General features: G+C 41.7%; 1 protein-coding gene across 3 annotated transcripts in view; it reads left to right on the top strand.

Moving 5' to 3' along the window:
* DDR2 (discoidin domain receptor tyrosine kinase 2) overlaps positions 1 to 22,248 on the top strand; it is a 161,814-nt gene that overhangs the window by 103,043 nt on the left and 36,523 nt on the right. For all 3 annotated transcript variants that reach the window (XM_082405224.1, XM_082405225.1, XM_082405223.1), the window contains one exon: positions 21,706 to 21,808. In XM_082405224.1, coding sequence (XP_082261350.1) covers positions 21,706 to 21,808 — 103 coding nt within the window. The remainder of the gene's footprint in view (positions 1 to 21,705; positions 21,809 to 22,248) is intronic.

Genomic DNA, 22,248 nt, shown 5'->3' with positions numbered 1-22,248 from the left:
AGAATCATTTAGCTATTGGCATCTGCATCAAAGAATCATACCAACAATTTCTGAACAACATTTCTACAAATCATCAAATGATTTGGATATTATTAGAACATTCTAATGAATGATTTGCAGTTCATTTGGAAAATAATATTTAACTCACTTAGAAAATTATTTTGAGAACAATCCTAGTTACAATCCCGGCTTGTTTTTTTTTTTTTTTTTTTTTTCATTTAATTGAAGTGTAGTTGCTGTACAATATTATAGGTGTACAATGTAGGGATTCACAATTTTTTAAGGTTATACTCCATTTATAGTTATTATAAAATAGTGCCTATATTCCCCATTTTGTACAGTATATCCTTGTAGCTTGTTTTATACCTAATAGTTTGCACCTTTTAATCCCCTACTCTCCCCTCTGGTATTGCCCCTCCCTGCTTCTCTCTCCCCTCTGGTAACCACTAGTTTGTTCTTCATATCTGTGAGTCTGCTTCTTTCTCATTATATTCACTAGTTTGTTGTATTTTTTAGATTCCACATATAAATGATATCATACAGTATTTGTCTTTGTCTGACTTATTTCACTTAACATAATGCCCTCCAGTTCCATTCATGTTGGTGAAATGGCAAAATTTCATTATTTTTTATGGTTGAGTAGTATTCCATTGTATATATACACCACATCTTCTTGATCCATTCATCTGTTGAAAGACATTTAGGTTGCTTCCCTTGGCTTGGTCTTAAATTAGTTGCATAACACTAAGTCATTATATTTTCCTTTGTACTTTCTTAATCCTTTCACCAGTAGTAAAATGAAGTAGGATTAGATAATGTATGAGATCCTTTGTCACAAACCTACTATGATTTAGTGGTATGGGAACTTTACTGCCCATATTGGAAGATATTGCTAGGCTTTGGGCTTGGAAACAGGGTCCCTGAACTTGCATGGCTATTCTTTGTAAGAAAGACCATTTGTCCCCAGCTCCCTGCCACTTCCCAGGCTCAAGGATCTAAAGCCTGAACTTCAGAAGAATCTTGCCTTTAAGGCTAAACACATAGGAGATAGCTGATGAATATTTTTACAATGTAAATCCTAAAATGCTCCCTAGTGAGAAGTTGAGTCCAGAAACCCTGCCCCAGCCTAGCCTGCAGGAGCTTCATAGTACTAGAAGCCACCTTCCCTAGGGCATCTTTTTCTCTAGAGGTGGGTCCAAGAGGAAACCTTTTAGACAGAAGAAATAGCACAAGCAATGGCTGGGAGGGAGGGAGAGTACACATGCAGGGTGATGAGCGAAGGACCCAATAGGGCAGTTTGCCATCCTCCGGTAGGGTCCGTGGGTCAAGAACCCTCTTTCTTAACTTGGGCTGGGGCTACTGGACTTAATAGGAGAGCCGAGGCTACCTCCATGGGAAATGGACACCTCTAGACTCCACAATGAAGTACAAGAATACGCCTGGCTATTGAAGTTGTTTCATCAGTCACCAGGGTCAGGCTCCTCCAGAATGTATAAAACCAGTGTTTCAGTGGCCATTAAGGGTCCAGAACCTTGTGGAGTTCCAGGTAGGAGGAAGAAATAGAAGTAACCTGGTTATCCTGAAAACCTAGTCCTGAAAACCTGAAGTCCTGAGGACTCACTCAGCCATCTAGATAACTGCTGTATGTGAAGAGCACAGGGGCAATTGGCTCCACTCTCCTGACTTGGCTTGTGACAACTACTTGTGGTTGGAAAAGGGAGAAACACCTCTTCTCCCCAACAGGCAACCCAGGCATTTAGGATCCATGGTACAGAGCCAGGGCAAGGCAATGCTGGGACTTCGCATTTCCATCCTAGATTTTCCCCGCATAGGAAGCAGGCAACTTGCTAGCAGTTCAGAGCTCTGGGGTGGGGGAGTCCTCCTTTGGTATCTGGAATGTTCCCACTTTGAAAGGAGGAACAAAGACATTAAGGGTTTGAGATTCAGAGAGGAGTTCTCCTACTGGCTCCAAATTGGTTTTCGGTTCATCCCTGTGGTTTTATTCTTTCCAGCATCAGTCCTGCATTCAGTGAGTTCTTAGGGTCTAGGGACCTAGAATCCTAGGCTATTCATGCTGCAATGAACCTTAGAAATATTTAAGTCCTTCCTTCTCATCTTACAGATAAAGGAACTGGGCATCAAAGGGGGTGAATGATTTGTCCATGACTGCACACATAGCTAATGGCAAAGCAGGGACCCCAGGTTTCTTCCACCAGACTACCCACTCCTCTGGGAGCCATTTGAGGAAATGATCTTTCTCTAATAATCATGTGTAGCTGGGCAGCCTCATGGTTTCCTTTCTGTGACTTCTGATGTACATTTATAGGGGTGAGAGGTAATTTGGGTTTGAGGGACAGCCTGAAGCCAAGGAATAGGGTAAGACAACAGGATCTTATAGAGGTCACACTTGGAACCTCGATCTTGTTAGCACACTCAGCAAGCAAGGCTAGAGCTAGAAGCCCTTCCGGACCAACTCACCCTTGCAAAGAAACCAAAGTACTGGAGATGCTCTGGTGCTTTCTGCACAGAGTTGCCCCCTTCTCCCCACTCCCTCGTCCCCCACCAAGGCTGATACCTGCTACATTACCTACACACATTTCCATACTGAAAAATCATTTTTGTTTCCCAGGGTTCTCATTATTCATTTTCTCCAGAGATGTGCTGAGAGGGTTTATGGGGCCTCAACTGTTAATCAGAATGTGGTGCTAGTTCCAGGTTTCTGAAATCAGGCCTGAGGTGCTAAGGCTGTGTGTTTGTATGTATGTGTACGTGTGTACCTTATATGGCTTGAGCAGGGCCCTGGGAAGGCACCTCCTGGGTTGAATTTCTCGTAAGTGAGCAATGCTAGCTGCTGCCCAGATTGGCTCTTTCTTGCTTGTATGTTTGTTGATCGAGTCTAGCCTCAGGGTGGCCTTTGGTATCCTTCCTGCCAGTAAAAGGATCTTTCTCTGGGGATAACAGGAACTCATTTGCCCCTTAAGCACTCTTAGTTGTGCCAAATGGGGGAAAAGAGAATGCAAATTTTGAAGAAGAATACCAACTAATATTTAATGAGCACTTAATATATTCCTGGTACCATTCTAAGTGGCATCAACAAATTTAATCTTCACAATCATCTTATGAAGTAGGTGATATTGTTATTCCAGTTTCACCGAGGGGAAATTGAGGCCCAGAAACATTAGGTAACTCAAGATTATAGACCTAGCCAAGTAGCAGAGCTGGGATGTGATCCTCCTCCGGGGAGCACATTCTTGACCTCTGTGCTCTACCGCCTCCTGGAGTGTTAGACTCACTGAATGTTTGTGCTACCCAATCACATCAAGTCTCCAATGTCATGCTGGCTGAGATGGTGGAGGTATGAGTGTGACCCAGAGATAAAGGAATTTGCCAGTCTCAGTGAAAAGAGGAAGGGAGAGCACTGAGCTCAAGTAAAGGCACAGAGCCACAAATAGAAAAACAAGAGGCTGGAGGTGGTTGTCACTGAGGGGTCATAGGGCAAAGATGAGGTCAAGGTGTTGCCAAAAACAGGAACCACATGATTTTTAGGATCCTCAGTATGTGACAAGTGTTTCCGATCAAAGGCTTTGCCTTCACCCAGTGATAATGAAAGGCTGTGCCAATGTCTTCCCTCCCAGGATGCACGTTCCTTTTGCTGTAAGATTTCAACAAATCTGGGATCAGGACATTCTAAATCTAAACAAGCAATAAGCTTCTCTGGGCCCTCTTTCTAGATTGTCCCCTAAATTGGTGTTTCTTCTTGACCCTGAGGTCATATTATAGACAGCGTGGAGAGTATGTGCTGACAGCAGAGTGTGAGGACAACAAAGATGGTGAAGAGACCACAGCAACTGAGAGATCTAGATTCTAGTTCCAGCTCTGTCACTATCTAGCTTAGTGACTTTAGTTAAATCTCTGCACCTCACTTTGCTCCCTTATAAAATGGGAAGAATAAACTCTGCTTTCTGCACTTCACAGGGTTACTATAGGGAGACCAAATGAGATAATGAAGTCAATGGGCTTTGGAAAGTTATATGCAAATATCGAGGGTTGTGATTTGTTACTTTTGGAAGAGAAGGAAATTAAAATAACCCAAACACTATAAAACAATAGTTTCTATCAAGCAGATGATGGAGGAGGAAAGAGAAAAAGTGTTCATTAGTGACTATTATCATCCCTTGTGGTCTCCAAGAGAGACTCAAATTACCTTTGGAGAATAGGGGTTTCTAACAGCCCTGAACTCCGGCCATCCTAATTCCAAGGGATTCAGGGCCGTGTGCCCAGGCTGAGCATATCCATGACGGTGTATTTTTTCTGGGGAGAATAGTGTGATTGTTGACTTAGCTCTTGGTCTTAGCCAACAGGCCTCTGAAGAGCATGGATGTGGTAAGATAGCCCTCCCAGAATTTTTCAGTGGTTTGGACACATACACAGTAAAGTAAAGCAAAAGTTAAGACATTCAAAACAATGAGGGTTTTGGAGCGGGGGGGACTTAAGTGGGAGGTGGTGAGTTGTTAAAAAGTATGCAACTTCTTTTTTTCCTGCTTCACAGATGTTTATGACTTTGGCTATTATCTTATTTGGTGTGGTGTCGATCTCTTGTGTCCTCATGACGGACACCTATCACAGTGCTTGGCTTATAGAGACAATCAATAAATATTTAAGGAATAAAAAGAAGGCAGGAAGGAAGGGAAGTTAAGAAGCTCCCAGGCTTCTCTGTTTTTTTCTACAAAAATGGATCTAAATTATGCCATGTGAGACTTGATCTCACAAAGATGTTCAGAAGCTGAGAAGAGACCATATGATATCATCCCTTTAAATGACGGGAGTGCAAAGTAGAAGGATGATAGACTGAAGTTCCCTGAGCTGCAGCTACTAATGTGCAGTAAAGAGGTCCAGCCTCTGATGTCCGAGGGCTGAGAGAGCCCTTCGCCTTGCAGAGGTAGAGTGCAGCCCCTGTTTATTCCTAAAAGCTTAAGGTCTCCCTCCTTTGGCCTGTGGGCAGAGCATTTTAGTGGTTATAAATAAAGAAAAATGTGCTTAAGTTTACCCAAATACGTGTAAAGCTTTTACTCTTGACTTTTCAAGGGAGGGATTCAGATTTAATCTTTTGGGTGCTGTAAGCTGTAGTCAATATATAAGGTCTAACAATGAAGAGTATCTTCTATGTATAAGCATTGCTAACTTAAGAAATGGTTCATCCTGGCATAAGAGAAGCCCTGGCTATGGGGACAGGCTAAAACCACCTTGAGAAAGCTATAATATTAGTTTGTTTGTTTCTAGTAGGTTAGACCAATACTTAGGACTTTGCCATAGCTTTTCTTTTTTTTTTTTTAATTTATTTATTTATGACTGTGTTGGGTCTTCGTTTCTGTGTGAAGGCTTTCTCTAGTTGTGGCAAGCGGGGGCCACTCTTCATCGCGGTGCGCGGGCCTCTCACTATCGCGGCCTCTCTTGTTCCGGAGCACAGGCTCCAGACGCGCAGGCTCAGTAGTTGTGGCTCATGGGCCCAGTTGCTCCGTGGCATGTGGGATCTTCCCAGACCAGGGCTCGAACCCATGTCCCCTGCATTGGCAGGCAGATTCTCAACCACTGCGCCACCAGGGAAGCCCACCATAGCTTTTCTTATTGAGGAACTTGCTCAATAGTGATGGATGGCTATCCTACTACTACTACAACTATACGACTAGTGCTGCTACTGCTACTACTACTACTACTGCTACAACTACTAATGATAACAGCAACAACGACATGGCATATCTATGGCTACTGGTTGTGTTTCTTGATTAAGTAAAATTAATCCTTAATTTCTTTTATGAGGATGAATCTAAATTCCTCTCTTGAAGTGCCAAGAGTAAGAAATTTACAAATACTGGGGTAAATTCAAACAAATTTTTCTTTATTTATAACCATTAAGATGTCCTGAAATTGACTTGGCCCACTTCTCTGTGAGGCTGGGGTGGTCTTCTCTTTAGAAATGTGTTTGGATCTTTGATTTTCTTAAGAGGAGGTGAACCCAAAGTCCAGATTGGCCAACAGTGAAAGCAGTTGGATCTGCCTTTACTTGGTAGGGTAGAATTTCTTCACTCTGGGCAATTGGTAAGGGTATAAGATTGGATTCTTGGTTATTCAGTGCTTTTTAAAAACTCTTGTGTTTTCTCTGTGGCCTCTCTTCCTGGTGGGTCCTGAACTCTAATCTTTGTTTTGTCAGACTCAAAAACTCAGTTCAGCCCTTCAGAGGGTTTCTCCTTAGGTTTCTCCACTGCGTCTCTACACAGCCCCATCATTTGGCAAATGTGCTGAGCAAGAAAAAAGCCGCCTGCTAGAAGGATCCCAGGTCTACTTCAAAAGCTCTTAGATTTTGTCCTCTAGTGACCCTCTAACCAGTGCAAAGCCCAGAGTCAGCCTCTTGCCCTTGCCTCCAGTTGACAAAGGGCTACACATGACTACAGAAGTTATGCCACCTGTCAGATTCTCCCTTCTCTGAAGCTTCAGTTTCTCTGTTCTCACTACCTCAGCAGCAATCAGATGCCTTCAAGTAGATGATTTGTGAATTTTATTCAGTTCTTCCAGTTATCCTCAGGGGGAGGGTTACTGCAAGCTACTCCATGCCACCTGGAAACAGAAATAAAAAGTTAACTTTTATCTCGTTGCCGTTGTGATTCATATTAACTGATTATGCTTTGCTTTTCGAATTGGCTAGTAGGAAGCTCAGAGACAAATTTGAGGCCCATCACCAGCAAAAGGTATAGAACCAAATGTAATATTTTGGATATAAACCTTAGCTCCATCTTATCTTATTGTCCCTGTTCTCTTTCCCCTTACCCACATTTTTCCACTTGTTTGTTTGTTTATTTATTTACTTAATATCTTATACAGCTTTGGAAGTCGATTCCAATCTTTTTTTTTAGAATGAATCAGAGTAAAAATAGTTAAGAAAATAAATAACACCTAACCTTTATTAAATGTTACTGTTCTAAGCATTACTCTGTTCTAAACATTACTATCTAAGTACTTGACATATATAACTCATATTTCCTTACAACATTCTTATAAACAAGTACTATTATTACTGTTAAACTGAGAGGCTTAAAGTTTAATTAATCTTCCTAAGGCCATAAAATCTTTTAATTGCTTAAGAAAACGTGAATGTAATATCCCCTCTCCTTCTCCTAGATATCATTTACTGAGCCCTATTGCCTTCCAGGAAGTGTGCTAAGTTCTTTGCATACATTATATTAAATCTCCACAACAACCCTGCTTGGCAGGATTATTAAAAAACTAGGAAGTTGAGGTTCGGAGAGGCTTAGTAACTTGTCTTGGGGGTCCCGCAATTTGGAAATGGCAGAATCAAGTTTTAAGCATAGACCTGTTTTGATTCCAAACTATGCCGCGGCTTTCTTCTCAACTCCTGACTCATGGCTACCCAGCTGTGTCTTCAACCTACCTCCCTGTTGAGGGAATGAACACACTATTTTACTACGAGTCTTTCGCTGACCTTGTTAACCAGGAAGAAGAACATATCTTGTCTGACCCTCATCTCAGTACCCGGAAATCCAGTATAACTTGGGGACCCCTATTCTGGAGCTCTGCAATAACTGTTTCTGGAAAATACTTTGGGCTTTTAGGAAAACTACAATTCTAAAGAACTGTTCCTAAGGGGAATTTAGACTTGGGCAAAAGAGGTCTTGGCAAAATAACTTCATTGTACCTAGAGGAACCCAAATAATTTTTCTTGGCACCTAGCAAGATCCCTTTATGTAGATATTTACCTGCACAGTGAACCAGTCTGAAGTAGCCTGCTAGGTAGAGCTTATGGAGAGAAGGGGCCCAAATAACAGCTTCTTTAACTGGATCACCTTGTCCTCTCTGGAGCTGAAAAAACTAGGTCATGGCAGCCTGAGCTTGAAGAAAGAGGAACCAGGGATCAGGGGATCTGAATTTCAGTCCTGATTACCCTAGTCAGCTGTGCATCCTTGAGTAAGTCAATTCACATTTCTGGGCCTCAGAGATTCTGATATTTAACATGGAGCCGTTGAAGGGATTGGTTTCCTAAAGTCCTGGCTCTAAGGTTTTATGGTTGCAAATGTTCCTTTGGGCCAGAGACTGTCTTGGGTCCCCTGGTTGACCCTAATAACTGCACCCCACCCCCGTCAGTCTTACCTTGCCTGTGCCCAGAGAGGCCCAGCTGTCAGCTCTTCGTGCCTCAGGCCTTCTGTGTGTCGTGTGTGTGTTTTCTTGGAAGCTGCATATAGGACACTCATTGATGGGGGCCTGTGGTCTGGAGCTAACAGTGAGATGGTAAACATCATGGAACAAGCAGCCCTTTCAGGCTCTCAACTTTGGCAGCACAGTGTGAAAATAATTCTTGGAAGCTGGGGCCTGGTGGCCGCTGCTTCTCCTCAGCCTGCCTGCCAGGTTCTACCAGAGCTCAGGATGGACCAAGCTCCCGCCTGGGCATGTAGCAGCCAGTACTGGTAGTTTTCCACTCCGAGAAACTGGAAAAGTGAGTTGGCTTCTCTGTCCAGGAGACTGGTGGATAGTGGAGGCATCAGGAAACCACCAAGACAACTCAGCAGGCAAAATCAGGTGATACTTCTTTGCTGCAGGGTCTCTTGCTTCCCTTGCTATTTTCTGCCTTTTCATGCTGCTTTATATTTCATAATGTGGAGCTCAGAGGCAGATGGATGGGCTCTGATAAACAATGAGGTAGGCTTGAGGGAAATTAAGGGGACCTGACAATTAGGACTTGGGCCTACTTGGCAATTCTGAGTCTTTGCTATTGGCTGGGATCCCTTCCACAGAAGGAGTTTACCAAAAATAGTCATATTCAATAGGAAAACCACATTGGTACTGCTAAGAAGTGCCACGTTGGCTGCCCTGGGCCAAGGTTCATCCTGGTTCCAAAGACCCACTAGGATGAGAAAGGCCATCCAAGATCATCTTGTCTATTTTCCTGTGTCCTTTCTCTGAGGCCCCTGGCAATACTGATTCATCAAGACACTTTGCCTAATGGCTGCTTTGCTGGCTCTTGTCTCTGAATTCCCTTTCCTCATCCTTATATTCCTTGGTCTCAACTTCTAGACCTCCAGCCCCACTCCATTGTCTGAAGAGGGTTTGTAACACTTGTGGCCCAGAGCCTTATTCTAGCTTGAGCTGGGGATCCTCCACTGACTAATATTCATGTCAGAACTTCTCTTCCTTTCATGCAAATGCCCACAAAGCCCTTGAAAGAGCATCCCTGCTGCTCACTCTCCTCTGGAGATGGCTGTGAGCTGGGAACAAGATGGCGCTCACTCTGACAAATCTTGACCCTTGTCGGGGAAATGCAACTGAGCAGGGTAGTTTTTCAGCAAACATGGGCTGAGTATCTTTTGTGGCCAGGCACTTTGGGAGGTTCGGGGGCAGAGAAATGAATCAGTTGCAGCACCTGCTCTGAAGAATTCAACTTGTGGTTAAGTTCACAGACTCCATTCATCCATTGTTGCATTCATCCTTCTGTCCATCTACCCATCTCTCTACCTCTTTGTCTACTTATTTACTTGCCAAATGTGTGTTGAGCATCTAATGGTGCTCTGTGTTGGCAGATGGTGAGGGGAAAAAGAAAGAATCTGATATGATTACTATTCTCAAAATTGCTTACAGTTTCAATAAGCAGGTAAACAAGCACAAGTAAAATGGAAACTCTCTGGCGAAGGTTGTTACCTAAAAGAACCCCCCCATTTTCCCCACCATCACTTTTATCCTCATACCATGTTTTAGTGTTTTCCATAGTTTTGTCACACTACCTGAAATAGTAATAGCTAATAAGAACTATAGTCAAATAGACAATTTGATTGCCTATTTTTTTTTAAATTTATTTGTTTATTTTTGGCTGTATTGGGTCTCCATTGCTGTGCGCGGGCTTTCTCTAGTTGCGGCGAGCGGGAGCTACTCTTCCTTGCGGTGCGCGGGCTTCTCATTGCCGTGGCTTCTTTTGTTGTGGAGCACGGGCTCTAGACACGTGGGCTTCAGTAGTTGTGGCACGCAGGCTCAGTAGTTGTGGCACGCGAGCTCAGTAGTTGTGGCTCTTTGGCACTAGAGCGCAGGATCAGTAGTTGTGGCACACAAGCTTAGGTGCTCTGTGGCATGTGGGATCTTCCCTGAACAAGGCTTGAACCCGTGTCCCCTGCATTGGCAGGCAGATTCTTAACAACTGCGCCACCAGGGAAGCCCTGATTGCCTATTTGATTGTTGCAAATCTATTGCCTTTTTTCTGTCTCCCCTACCAGAAAGTAAGGTCCATGAGATAAATCATTTTCTCTATCTTCTTCACTACTCTACCTTCAGAATAGTACCTTACACAGAGCAGAACCTTATTTGTTAAATAAATACACAAATAGTCATTAAATAAATATACTTGTTAAATAAATCCATGAACAAATCCATGAATAAATCCATGAATAAATCCATGATAGGTTGCAATAAAATATGTAATGGCCCAGGCTTACAAGGAAGTCTCAGATGTCTGCTGCCTGGTTAAATGTCATTAGTAGGGGCTATCCTTCTCTGACTTCCCAGGTCTTTGTTTTTAAGTTCTGTAATAATAAACAACATAAAACTCTTCTTTTACCACTTTTTCAACAGATATTTATTGAGGACTCAGTTAACGCCAGACACCCTACTAGAAACTAGAGAGACAACAGAGAGAAAGATAGTCAGGATCCTGCCCTCAAAACATGTACTGTTTAGTGGGGAGACTGAAATTAAACAATTATTTGTTCTACAAGTGTGAAAGGTGCTATAAAGGAAAAGCAGTGCGTTATAAGCATTTAACAGAGATTTCTAATTTAGCTGGGGGCTCAGAGGAATTCCCTAAGGGAGGCGTGGTCTAAGAGCTGGAGAATGAGCAGGAGTTAGTAGGTAAAGGAGGGGAAAGGAAGAACATTTCAGGCAAAGGGTACATCATGTTTAGAGAGACCTCGAGGCTGGAAGGTACTTTGTGTCATTGTGAAGTTGAAATAAGACCAGTGTGCTGGAATATAGAGAGCAAAGATCTGGGATGTCCCAAGATGAAGCCACATTATCCTGAGAAGAATGAGAAGCTGTTAGAAGGTTTATGTTAGGATAAGGCTTTATGAAGCTCACCTGTGCTACTATATGGAGAAGGGACAATAGGGGAACCAGGAAGAAGAGCTAGAAGGCATTATAGTTGTCCACATGTGAGATGGTGGAGGTTGGGCCCTGCATAGGAGGTGTGGGGAAGGAGAGAAATAGCTGGACTTAAGAAATTTGCAGGTGATAAATTTGTGGGATTTACTGATGGGCCCAGTGATTCTCAGAGGCCAAGTTTACATCTCACCCCTTGATTGCCTCTTAGCAGGGGTAACATGTCACCTATCATCCTGAATTCCTCCTCTCCAATAACACTGTATCCATCTCCAGGCAGAGGTTCAGAGACCCTGCTCCTGACTCAGGGAGAGCCCTTCTAGTTTTCGTCAATGTTGTTGCCGCTCTGCTGTCTACACACAATCGGCTCAAACCCTTCTGTGTGATGCTTCGGTGTGATGGAAGGGCTGGAGGGGTTGAGGACGAGGGGAGCTCTGACACATTTGCATTTTTTTATGTGGAGAGCTGAAGCCTCGTCTTCTCCCCCGGGTCCTCTAATTATCAAACTTGATTGTGCACCAGAGTCACCTGGAGGGCTGGCGACACCATACCTTGCTGGGCCCCATCCCCAGAGTGTCTGATCCAGTAGGACTGGGATGGAGACTGAGAATTTGCATTTCTAACAAGTTCCTGGGTGATGGCGATGCTGCTGGTCCTGGGAGCATACTTTGAGGACCACGGCTCTACCACAGCGATAGATAAGGAGAACAGAGCCTTCGGGAGGGAGCTGATACTCCTTTACACCCAGGAGAGTATCCTATGTGGGATCTCAGTCTCTCTCGCTTCCTCTTTCTCTGTTAAACAGGGTAAGTTCTTGTAAGACTTTAGTTAGAACACAAAATAGAAAGGATCCCTGAGCCCGGGAAATATAATGGAACTGAAATGTTCCATGAAGGCAGCTACAGCAGCAACATCTCTGTTGAAACTTCTAGGTTGCTGTTCCCGGGATAAGCAGCGCCTTGGTGGGGAAGTTCTTTGCAACAAGATCATGATTCACCCCGTGCGACCCTCCTTCCCCATTTCTGGTTTACTTTAGATGTTCCAGGAAGCAGTTCTCATTACACTCATGGCTCAGTGACTAGAGATACATGATAGCCAGGAATGAAAGCCCAGTGGGACTGTGAATGAGGATTTCTCTGGCTGTCTGGCGGAGTCCCAGAGGATCATCCTGGGTCCAGGCTGGGAGGGATCTGGGAGCAGTGTGGTTGCACAGCAGAATCACCCGGGAGACTTTAGAAATATGTAGGTTCCTGGGCTCAGCTTCAGATATGCCAAAAACAAATCTCTAAGAGGAGGCTCATAAATATGTATTCTAGAACATCCCCAAGTGATTCTAAAGTAATTGGTCCATGGACTGGCTTTTGAGAAACACTGCCTTAGAGAACGTCTACTCTGACTCCCTTGTTCTCCACAGGAAGAAACTGAGATCTAAAGAGGATGTGTGGAGTTTGCTCAGATCCTGCATAGTTTAAATCAGGGGTCCCCAACCCCCAGGCCTCGGACCGGCACCGGTCCGCGGCCTGTCAGGAACTGGGCCGCACAGCAGGAGGTGAGCAGTGGGTGAGTGAGCAAAGCTTCATCTGCTGCTCGCTCTCCATCGCTCCCCATTGCTCGCATTACTGCCCGAACCATTGGTCGCATTACCGCCTGAACCGTTCCCCCTACCCCCCACGCCCCACCCCCTCCCTGCCCCTCATCCATGGAAAAATTGTCTTCCATCAAACCGGTCCCTGGTGCCAAAAATGTTGGGGACCGCTGGTTTAAGTGGAAGAGCCAGGAATGAATTTGAAATCACTTGATTTTCAGAGGTTGTATAGTTTAGTGAGGTCACAGCCTCTAGAGTCAGATTCTAATCTGAGTTAGTATTTCCTCAGTGAAAGGTCTTGGGCAGTTATATAAACTCTTACTAGTAAAATGGGTAATAAGTGGGAAACTTGAAATAATGAGTGACAGAATTCTTATCTCGTTGCCTGCACTTGATAAATGCTTCTAAATGGATGCTATTCTTACCATATTTCATCGAATTTAAGAAACTGCTGACTCTAAGATGTATCATTACTTTCTGTGCCTCTAAGGAAAAAACAAAACAAAACAAAACTATCTATGACTCACTATTTGCTTGCAAGATGCACTCAGATTTGTAAAGATGTTAGCATGTGAAAAAAAAAAGGGAAATGTGGTATTCCAATTCTCTTTCCTCCACCCTACGAAGGTTATTATGTTATTAAATTAAATACTTCAACAATAAATGCAGATTTCTGAAGAAGAAGCACACAGTGTGCTAGAAGAACAGCAAAGAGGCCAGCATGGCTGACAGGAAGGGTAGGGTGGAAACGAGGTCCAGGACACTCAGGGCACAGATGATGTGTAAGGATTTTGAATTTTATTATGAGTGAGATGGGAAGTTAATGGAGTGCTTTGAGCAGAAGAGTTACATGATCTGATTTACATTTTAGTAGATACATGGGACAAAAGCAGGCCAGTAGGAGGTTCTTGTTCTCTTCTTGGTGATAGGGGACAGTGAATCTGCCTAGATTGGTAGCACAATATTTGCAAAAGGTAGGTGGGATACAGGAATATTTTTAGAGTAGCTAATAGGATTTACTATCACCTGATGGACTGGATATGAAGTATGAAAGGAGTCAAGGATGGGCCTCAAGATTTTTGGCTCAAGTCATTGGAAGAATGGAGTTGGCTGAAATGGAAAAAGCTAGGGAATGAGCTTTGTAGGGAGACTATATTTTACTCAACTTTCTTCTTATTCCTGATCTATATCTATCTCAAAGGTTTACCTTCTGTTTTCGATAAATGTTTTTTAAGCACCTATTCTCTCCCCAGATGTGCACTGAGAAACAAAAGAAATCAAAACAAACAAGATACAGTCCTTTTATTTTTCCCTCCAAAAGTTTGCCATCTGTAGGGGAGATGGGACTCACAGAAATAATTATATTACATAGCAGTCTGTACCTACTGCTCTAACAGAGATGTTGAAAATGTCACAAATCAGAGGAAGGAGAAATTTATTGGAAGTGGTACTATCCTCCCTCAGAAATGCTTGCTTTAGTTGAGTATGAGTTCATTAGCCTGCAAAAGGAGGGTGCTAGATAATAACTTAGGCTAGTCTTTCCACTGCAGGTACACTGACCTTGCTGTACCTCCAGCAGCCGAGAACGCTCTTTCCTTGCATTTCCTGTGCCCTTTACACAAAGCACGTTCCCCTCTGGAGTCACCTGGCTTGCTGTCTTCCTTCACTGAGCTCTCTGCTCAGTCAGCTTATCTCAGAGGTCTTCCTGATCTCTTTAGTTAAAAGAGAACCTATTCCCTTTCTGTACTTTATTTTCTTCACAGCATTTACCATCTCCTCCCCTATTAAATTTTTACATGCTTATTGTCTTCTCTCCCACCCTAGAATGTAAACTCTGTGACGAAAGGCACTTTGCTTTGTTTGCTGTTGTAACCGCATAAAAATCCCCCCCCCCAATCATTGGGTGAATGAATGAATAACAATAGGATATTTTTAAAACCATGGATTTGGTAAGCAACAAGCAAACAAGTAGATTATCATGCTGTGGGTGATGTTGAGATTGGACTGGATTCGGGAACGAACTTTGGCTTCACAAGGGACGGAGGGTGCCAGAGAGCAGCTCGCTTACTGATCTGCTGAGCTGCTGCTGATGCCATCAGCATCCTGCCATCTTGGGAGAGACAGCTTTCCTCCGGTCATTCTTTTGGCTAAACCAGAGCGGGGCAGTCTGGTGCACTGGGACAAACTTTGGGTTAGGACTCAGAGATGTGATCTAAGTCAAACCCCTATCGCTTAATAGCCATGGGACTTCAGCTGGTTTCCTCATATACAATTTGAAAATAATAGTACATGCCCTCCCTACCACATCGGGTTACTGGGAGGGTAAAAAACAAGTAGGCGGGCTTCCCTGGTGGAGCAGTGGTTAGGAATCCGCCTACAATGCAGGGGACACGGGTTCGAGCCCTGGTCTGGGAAGATCCCACATGCCGCGGAGCAGCTAAGCCCTCGTGCCACAACTACTGCGCGTCTAGAGCCCGTGCTCCCCAACAAGAGAAGCCACCGCAACTGAGAAGCCCGCGCACCACAATGAAGAGTAGCCCCCGCTCACCGCAACTAGAGAAAGCTCGCGCATAGCAACGAAGACCCAATGCAGCCAAAAATAAATAAATAAATAAATTTATTAAAAAAAAAAAGTCGTTATAAATATTGGCTATATTTCCTGTGCTGCAAAATTTTAAAAAAAGAGGTAGGCAGTTGGACAGCACTTTTCAAATTGTGAAGAATTGTATTTTAGGGGTCAAGATGGCAATTGGGGACTCTATGACATGGCTGATAGCCAAAAGAGCCAGGAATGTCTGCCGTGGCGAGCGAGGCCCCCTCGCCAGGATGTCCCTGAGGGAAATATACACACAGGGGACAGTGGCAAAGGGAAAGCAAAGTTCTACTTTATCAGTAGCTGGGCTTGTGTCCTAAATGCCAATGCAGGTGCTCTGGTAAACTGGACTGGGGCGTGTAGCGTGTGGGTTAAAGGCCTCCAGAAGCCTCTCCTTGCCCATTAAGTCACTGATGCTAAGGGCTAAAACACTTAGCACATGCAACAACATGTAGGAAAAACTTTGAGGAGGGGACCAGAGCAGAACTTTAGTCAGGGCGTGGCCTTTGCTGCCTGATGGGATGAAGCAGAAGAGAGGACAGTGCCCTGTGTGTGACTTTGAAACGTACATTGACCTCACTCATTGGTAATTTTGGCCTCATTGGGATCCTGTATTAGTATTTCCTCATCCTTACTCCTCCCTTCAATTTTGTATTCCAGAGACTTCAGATTTTGAGAATCTGATGCTTCATTCCTGAACCTCCCAGATTCAAGCATAATGATTATCTGCAGAACCAATCACCTCTGATGGAGAAATTATACATTTGACAAGAATAGGCAAAATGATGCTTTCAAATCTGACTTGGAAAATGCAGTGGACAGTAGCATAGAAGAGTTTCAGTTGGGTATATGGCCATGTTTCTTGTCAAAGCTGCCTGTATATGGTTCTGCTTAATCATACTGTTTCTTAAAGTGTCAGCTGGCCCTTGACTCAAGTCATCCTTCCCTTTCCTAGGGTTGGACAAGAATCCAGGAGCTTTTCTAGGTGTGATACGGACAGAAGGGCTTCTTGCATTCAGCTTGTCATGATTATAGCGGATATCCTTATTCTCCAAGCCCTCCATGTTCTTCAGGGACAGCAGTTTGGCTGTTTCTGTGCCAAGCTTGGGCACGATGCTCACATGAAACCATTTTCCCTTTGATGTTTTGCTACCTCTCCAGGGAACTTCTAGGAAAGGAGCTTGGTTCCTGTTAGCCCTGTAAGTTGCCTACCTTTGTCTCCTTCTAGCCTAGGGAAACCTCACCCATCTTCCTGCCACCTCTACTTCATCCTACGGTCCCTTAATGAGGGCAGGCTTTCCAGGAAGCCATTAGTCTTCAAGCAGTTTCTTATTTCTGCCCAGTAAACATAAATCTCCCATGGGGCGAAGGAACAGGAAGGCCTTGGCTACCTGCTTTGGAAAGGGGCGTGAAAATATACAAATAAAAATCTCAATATATCATCCCACCCCAGAGGTTACTTTTTGAAAAACAGCTTCACTGACATATAATTGACATACAATAAACTACACACATTAAAAATGCACAATTTGATCTGTTTTGACATATGTATAAACCTGTGAAATCATCACCATAATCAAGATTATGACCATATCCATCACTGTCAAAAGTTTCTTTGGGTCCCCTTGTAATTCCTTCTGCCCACTCCTTCCTTCCCTAGGTAACCACTGATCTGCTTTCTGTCACTGTAGATTGACTTGTTTTCATTTTCTAGAATTGTATAATATACAATATAAATGGAAGCATACGGTATATACTCTTTTTGCCTGGTTCGTACTCTTCTTTCCCTCAGCACAATTATTTTGAAATTTATCTGTGTTGTAGCATGTATCAATAGAGTATTCTTTTTTATTACTGAGTAGCAGAGATGGGACTAGGGTGAGGCAAGGGAGGTGCCTAGGGTGCAAAGTGCAAGCAGGTGCTCACCCTCAAGATCCTGCAAAGGCAGAACTGGGACTTCCATGACCCTGGGAGTGGGCACCTCCTTATATTTTGCACCCTAAGCACCTCACTTGCTTTGTTCTAATCCCAGCCCTGCTGAGTAGTATTTCACTGCATGGATATATCGCAATATGTTTATCCATTTACCTGTTGATGACATATGATTGTTTCCCAATTTGCGTTGTCTGTTACAAATAAAGCTGTTAAGGACACTCCTAAGTCTTTGTATGGACTTACACTTTTATTTCTTTTGGACAAATGCCTAGGAGTGAGTGGCTTGCAGGACAGAATCAGTGTACAGATATATGGGTCTACTTCTGGACTTTCTCCTGTTTCTTTGGTATGTTTGTTTATCTTATACCAATATCCCACTGTCTTGATTTCTGTAGTTTTATAATGTTTTAAAATCTGATGTTAGTTCTTTCTCTTTGATCTTCTTTTGCAAAGTTGTTTTGACTATTCTGGGATCTTTGCGCTTCCATATGATTTTTAGAATCAATTTGTTCGTTTGTACAAAAATGCCTGCTGAGACTTTGATTGGGTAGAATGGACATCTTAATAGTATTGATTCTTTTGACCCATGAACATTGTAGTATATTATCTCCACTTATTTAGATCTTTAATTTCTTTTTGCAGGGTTGGGTAGTTTTTAGTGCACAGGTCTTTCACATCTTTTGTCGTGTTTATCCTTAAGTATTTTGTAATTTTTGATGCTACTGTAACTTGTAATTGTTCACCGCTAGTTTATAGAAACACAGCTGATTGTTGTATATTGATCTTATGTCCTGAAACCTTATTAAACTCATTTTTTAGTTCTAGTAGTAGCTTTTTTGTAGATTTCATCTGATTTCTTACATAACTGATCCTGTTATCTGCAATTAAAGGCAGTTTTATGTCTTTCTTTCCGATATGGGTGCCTTTTACTATTTTTTTCCTTTGCCTTATTGCCTTATCTGGAAATTCCAATATAATTTTTAAAATTGAGTTATAATTGACGTATAACAGTGTACTAGTTTCAGGTATACAACATATTGATCCTATATTTGTATATATTGAGAAATGGTCACCATAATAAGCCTAAGTTAACATCTATGACCATACATAGTTACAAAAATAATTTTTTCTTGTGATGAGAACTTTTAAAATCTACTCTCTTTGTAACTTTCAAATATGCAATACAGATTATTAAGTCCCATGCTGTACATTGCATCCCTGTGACTTATTTATTTTGTAACTGGAAGTTTGTCCCTTTTGATCCCCTATACCCATTTGGCTCAACCAATCTGTTCTCTGTATATATGAGCTTTTTTTTTTCCCTTTGGTTGTTTGTTTTTTAGATTCCACGTATAAGTGAAATCATATGATATTTGTCTTTCTCTGTCTGACTTATCTCACTTAGCATAATGCCCTCAAGATCCATCCACGTTGTCACAAATGGCAAGATTTCATTCTTTTTTATGGTTAAATAAACCATATGTATGGTATGTATGTGTATATATAGCACATCTTCTTTATCCGTTCATCCATCAGTGGACACTGAGGTTGTTCCATAACTTAGCTATTGTAAATAATGCTGCAGTAAACATGGGGGTGCATATATCATTTTGAGTAGTGTTTTCATTTTCTTCAGATAAATACCCAGAAGTGGAATTGCTGGATTACATGGTAATTCTATTTTTAATTTTTTGAGGAACCTCCATATCATTTTCCATGGTGGCTGCACCAACTTACATTTCCACCAACAGTGCACAAGCATTCCCTTTTCTACACATCCTTGCCAATACTTGTAATTTCTGATCTTTTTGATAATAGCCGTTCTAACAGATGTGTGCTATCTTGCTGTGGTTTTGATATGCATTTCCTTGATGATTAGTGATGTTAAGCTCTTTTCATGTACCTGTTAGCCTTCTATATGTCTTCTTTGGAAAGAAGTTAGTTGAGGAATAATTGAAATCTCCAACTACAATTGTGGATTTGTCCATTATTTTGTAATTTTTTTTTTTGCTTCATTTGTTGTGAAACTCTTATTAGATGCATAAGTATTTAGGACTGTCATGTATTCTTGATGAACTAGCCCCTTTATCACTGTGAAACACCATCTTTATTCCTTGTCTTGAAATTTTTTGTGTCCGGTATTAATATAACCACTTCACCTTCATTTGATTAAGTTTTCATGGTATATTTTTTCCATATTTTCTTGTGACTTGTCTGTGCTTTTATATTTAAAGTGTGTTTCTCATAGACCATATGTAGTTTAAACTTGCTTTTTTAAAAAAGTCCAATCTGACAATCTCTACTTTCTAATTAGGGTATATAGACCATTTATATTTAATGGAAGTTTTTATGTGATTAACTTAATATCTATATTCTTGCTATTTGTTTTCTATTTGTCCTGTGCTCTTTGTTTCCTTTTCTTCTGACTTCTTTTCAATTAATTGAATTTTAATGATTCTGTTTTATCTTTTCTTGACTTATTAGCTATAAGTCTTTTAAAAAATATTACTTTAGTGCTTGCTTTAGGGTTTGCAGTATACATCTTTAACTAAGTAAAGTCTATCTTCAAGTGATATTATACCACTTCACATAGAGTATAAGAACCTTTCAACAAGATAACTTCCATTTTTCCCTTTAAGCCTTTATGCTATTGTTGTCATGCATTTTACTTTTGTGTATGTTGTAAACACCACAATATGTTGTTATTATTTTTGTTTAAATAGCCAATTACCACTTAAAGAGATATAAATAACATTAAAAATCATCTTATATATTTACCATGTAATTGCCATTTTGGGAAATTTGCTGTCATCTTTATCTTTGGTCCTCATTGCATAATGTGTCCTTTTCCTCTAGATGCTTTAAAATTTTTCTCTTTATTATCTGCTGTAAGCAATTGGATTATGATATACTGTAGTGTAGTTTTCTTCATGTTTCTTGTGCTTCAGGTTGTTAAGTTTCTTGGGTTTATAATTTTCATCAAATTAAAACAATTTTCCACCATTTTTTATTCAAATAATTTTCTGTCTTCCTCCCTCCTCTTTCTCAAGGTATCCATTTACATGTATATCTAGATGTTTGAAATTGTTTCACATCTTACTGATGTTCTGCTTTTTGTTTATTGATTGATTGATTGATTCTCTTTTCTTTCATTGTTTCATTTTGGATCGTTTCTATAGTTGTCTTTATGTTCCTATTTTTTTTCCTCCAATATGTAATCTGCTTTTAATCCCATACAGTGCATTTCATCTCACTCATTCAAGTTTTATCTCTAGAAATTTGATTTACCTCTTTTCTCTATCCTCTATAGCTCCCCTTATATTTCTGAACATATGCAACACAGTTATAACTATTTTGGTGTTCTTCTTTTCTAATTTAACTTCTATATTAATTCTGAATCAGTTTCAACTGATTTATTTATTTTTCTTATTATAGGTTCTATTTCTCTGCTTCTCTTAAAGCCTGGTATTCTTTTTTTTTTTTTTTTTTTTTTTGGCATGGGACATAGCTGTACTAAAAAATTACTCATTGTTTATCTGAAATTTAAATTTAGCCAGGGATCCTGTATTTTATCGGCAATCCTATGTCCTAAGAGCTCTAGTCCCCTTGACCTCTACAGACTCTTACCTTTGTCTTCTGAGCTCAGGGAATCCTCCAGCCTCTGCCTGAGTTTTCACTCACTGTGCTACAGGCTGGACGTTCTCTCATGGAAGTAAGCTTTTGCAGTTGTGGAGTTCATCTTCTTTGTTTCCTGTCTCTCAGGGATTGCTGCCCTTTGTTGTCTGATATTCATTATGTTGAAATCCAATTTTTCATATACTATTCCTGTTTTCCGGTTGTTTCACCCAGGAGAATAAATCTGGTCTTTATTACTCTATCTTGGATGGAGGAGGATGTCCAATTCCAGAGGTTATTAATTTTAACCAGAGTCCAAAACATGGTACCAATGGGGGCCAAAGCTGTGTGTTCAGTACCTTTATAGGAGAGTTTTTTTTTTTTTTTTTTTTTAGCTCTGCTCCATAGTTTCATGAAATCAGTTATCTAGGAAAAGAAAATGCTATGGATCATAAAAGGTACCTAGTGATTATGAGGACGACTCACCACTGTTGGGAAACTGATTAGAAATGCATGTCTGCTAATAAGGAAATGGGGATGGGTCATAGAGTTATTACCAAATAAAAGAATAAATCAGCACATAACAGTATTGTCAGAGTTTGGACCAAAAGATAAAGTTGGCTGAGGTTCAATGCTTAGAAAATTGAACACTAATAAGTTTGGAGACAGGACCAGGAAGAAAAGGCTCAGAGAGTCATAGTGGTCAAACTGGGGTCATAGAGGGGCCTAGTCCCTCTTTCCTGTCTAATAATCAATTGCCTTCTAGCTGGGGGTCTCTGAAAATAAAATAAAAGGATTTCCTCTCTTTTCTCTTTGGTTTCTCTTGGTTCAGCCATATGCCGCTATCCTCTGGGCATGTCAGGAGGCCACATTCCAGATGAGGACATCACAGCTTCTAGTCAGTGGTCAGAGTCCACAGCTGCCAAATATGGAAGGTGAGAATGGATGCCTCAAGAAAACCTGAGCTCTGGGTTGGACAGAATTACTGACTCAAGGGTCTAAGGAAGAAGCATGGTACTTGGTGGGAGCTGGTGGGAATGGGGGAAGGACATCAAAGTGGACCTGCTCTGCATGTTTTCAGGCAGAGAATTTGGGGCCTGGCAGCACGTGCTGGTCTAGCAACCTCACCCTAACCACAGGGGCCCTAGAGCCACACCACCCACAGCAGATCGGCTTATTGATATGCAGTGCACTTGCTTTATCTCACGTTTTCACCATGAGCTACTGCAGGCAGTGGACTACAGTGGTACATATGGAAAAGTGCAGATTGGGTAGGTCACTGAGAGTTAGGAGACGCGGTCCTCTTCTCAATGGGTGTCTGTGAAACATCAATCACAGTGCAAGGCATCAAGGCCTTAAATAGACATTGAGGCAT

The sequence above is a fragment of the Balaenoptera borealis genome (genome assembly GCF_965194805.1).
Source record: "Balaenoptera borealis genome assembly, chromosome: 1".
Classification (NCBI taxonomy): Eukaryota; Metazoa; Chordata; class Mammalia; order Artiodactyla; family Balaenopteridae; genus Balaenoptera; species Balaenoptera borealis.
Note: the sequence above shows the minus strand (reverse complement) of the source record. Positions and strands in the feature narration are given on the sequence as shown.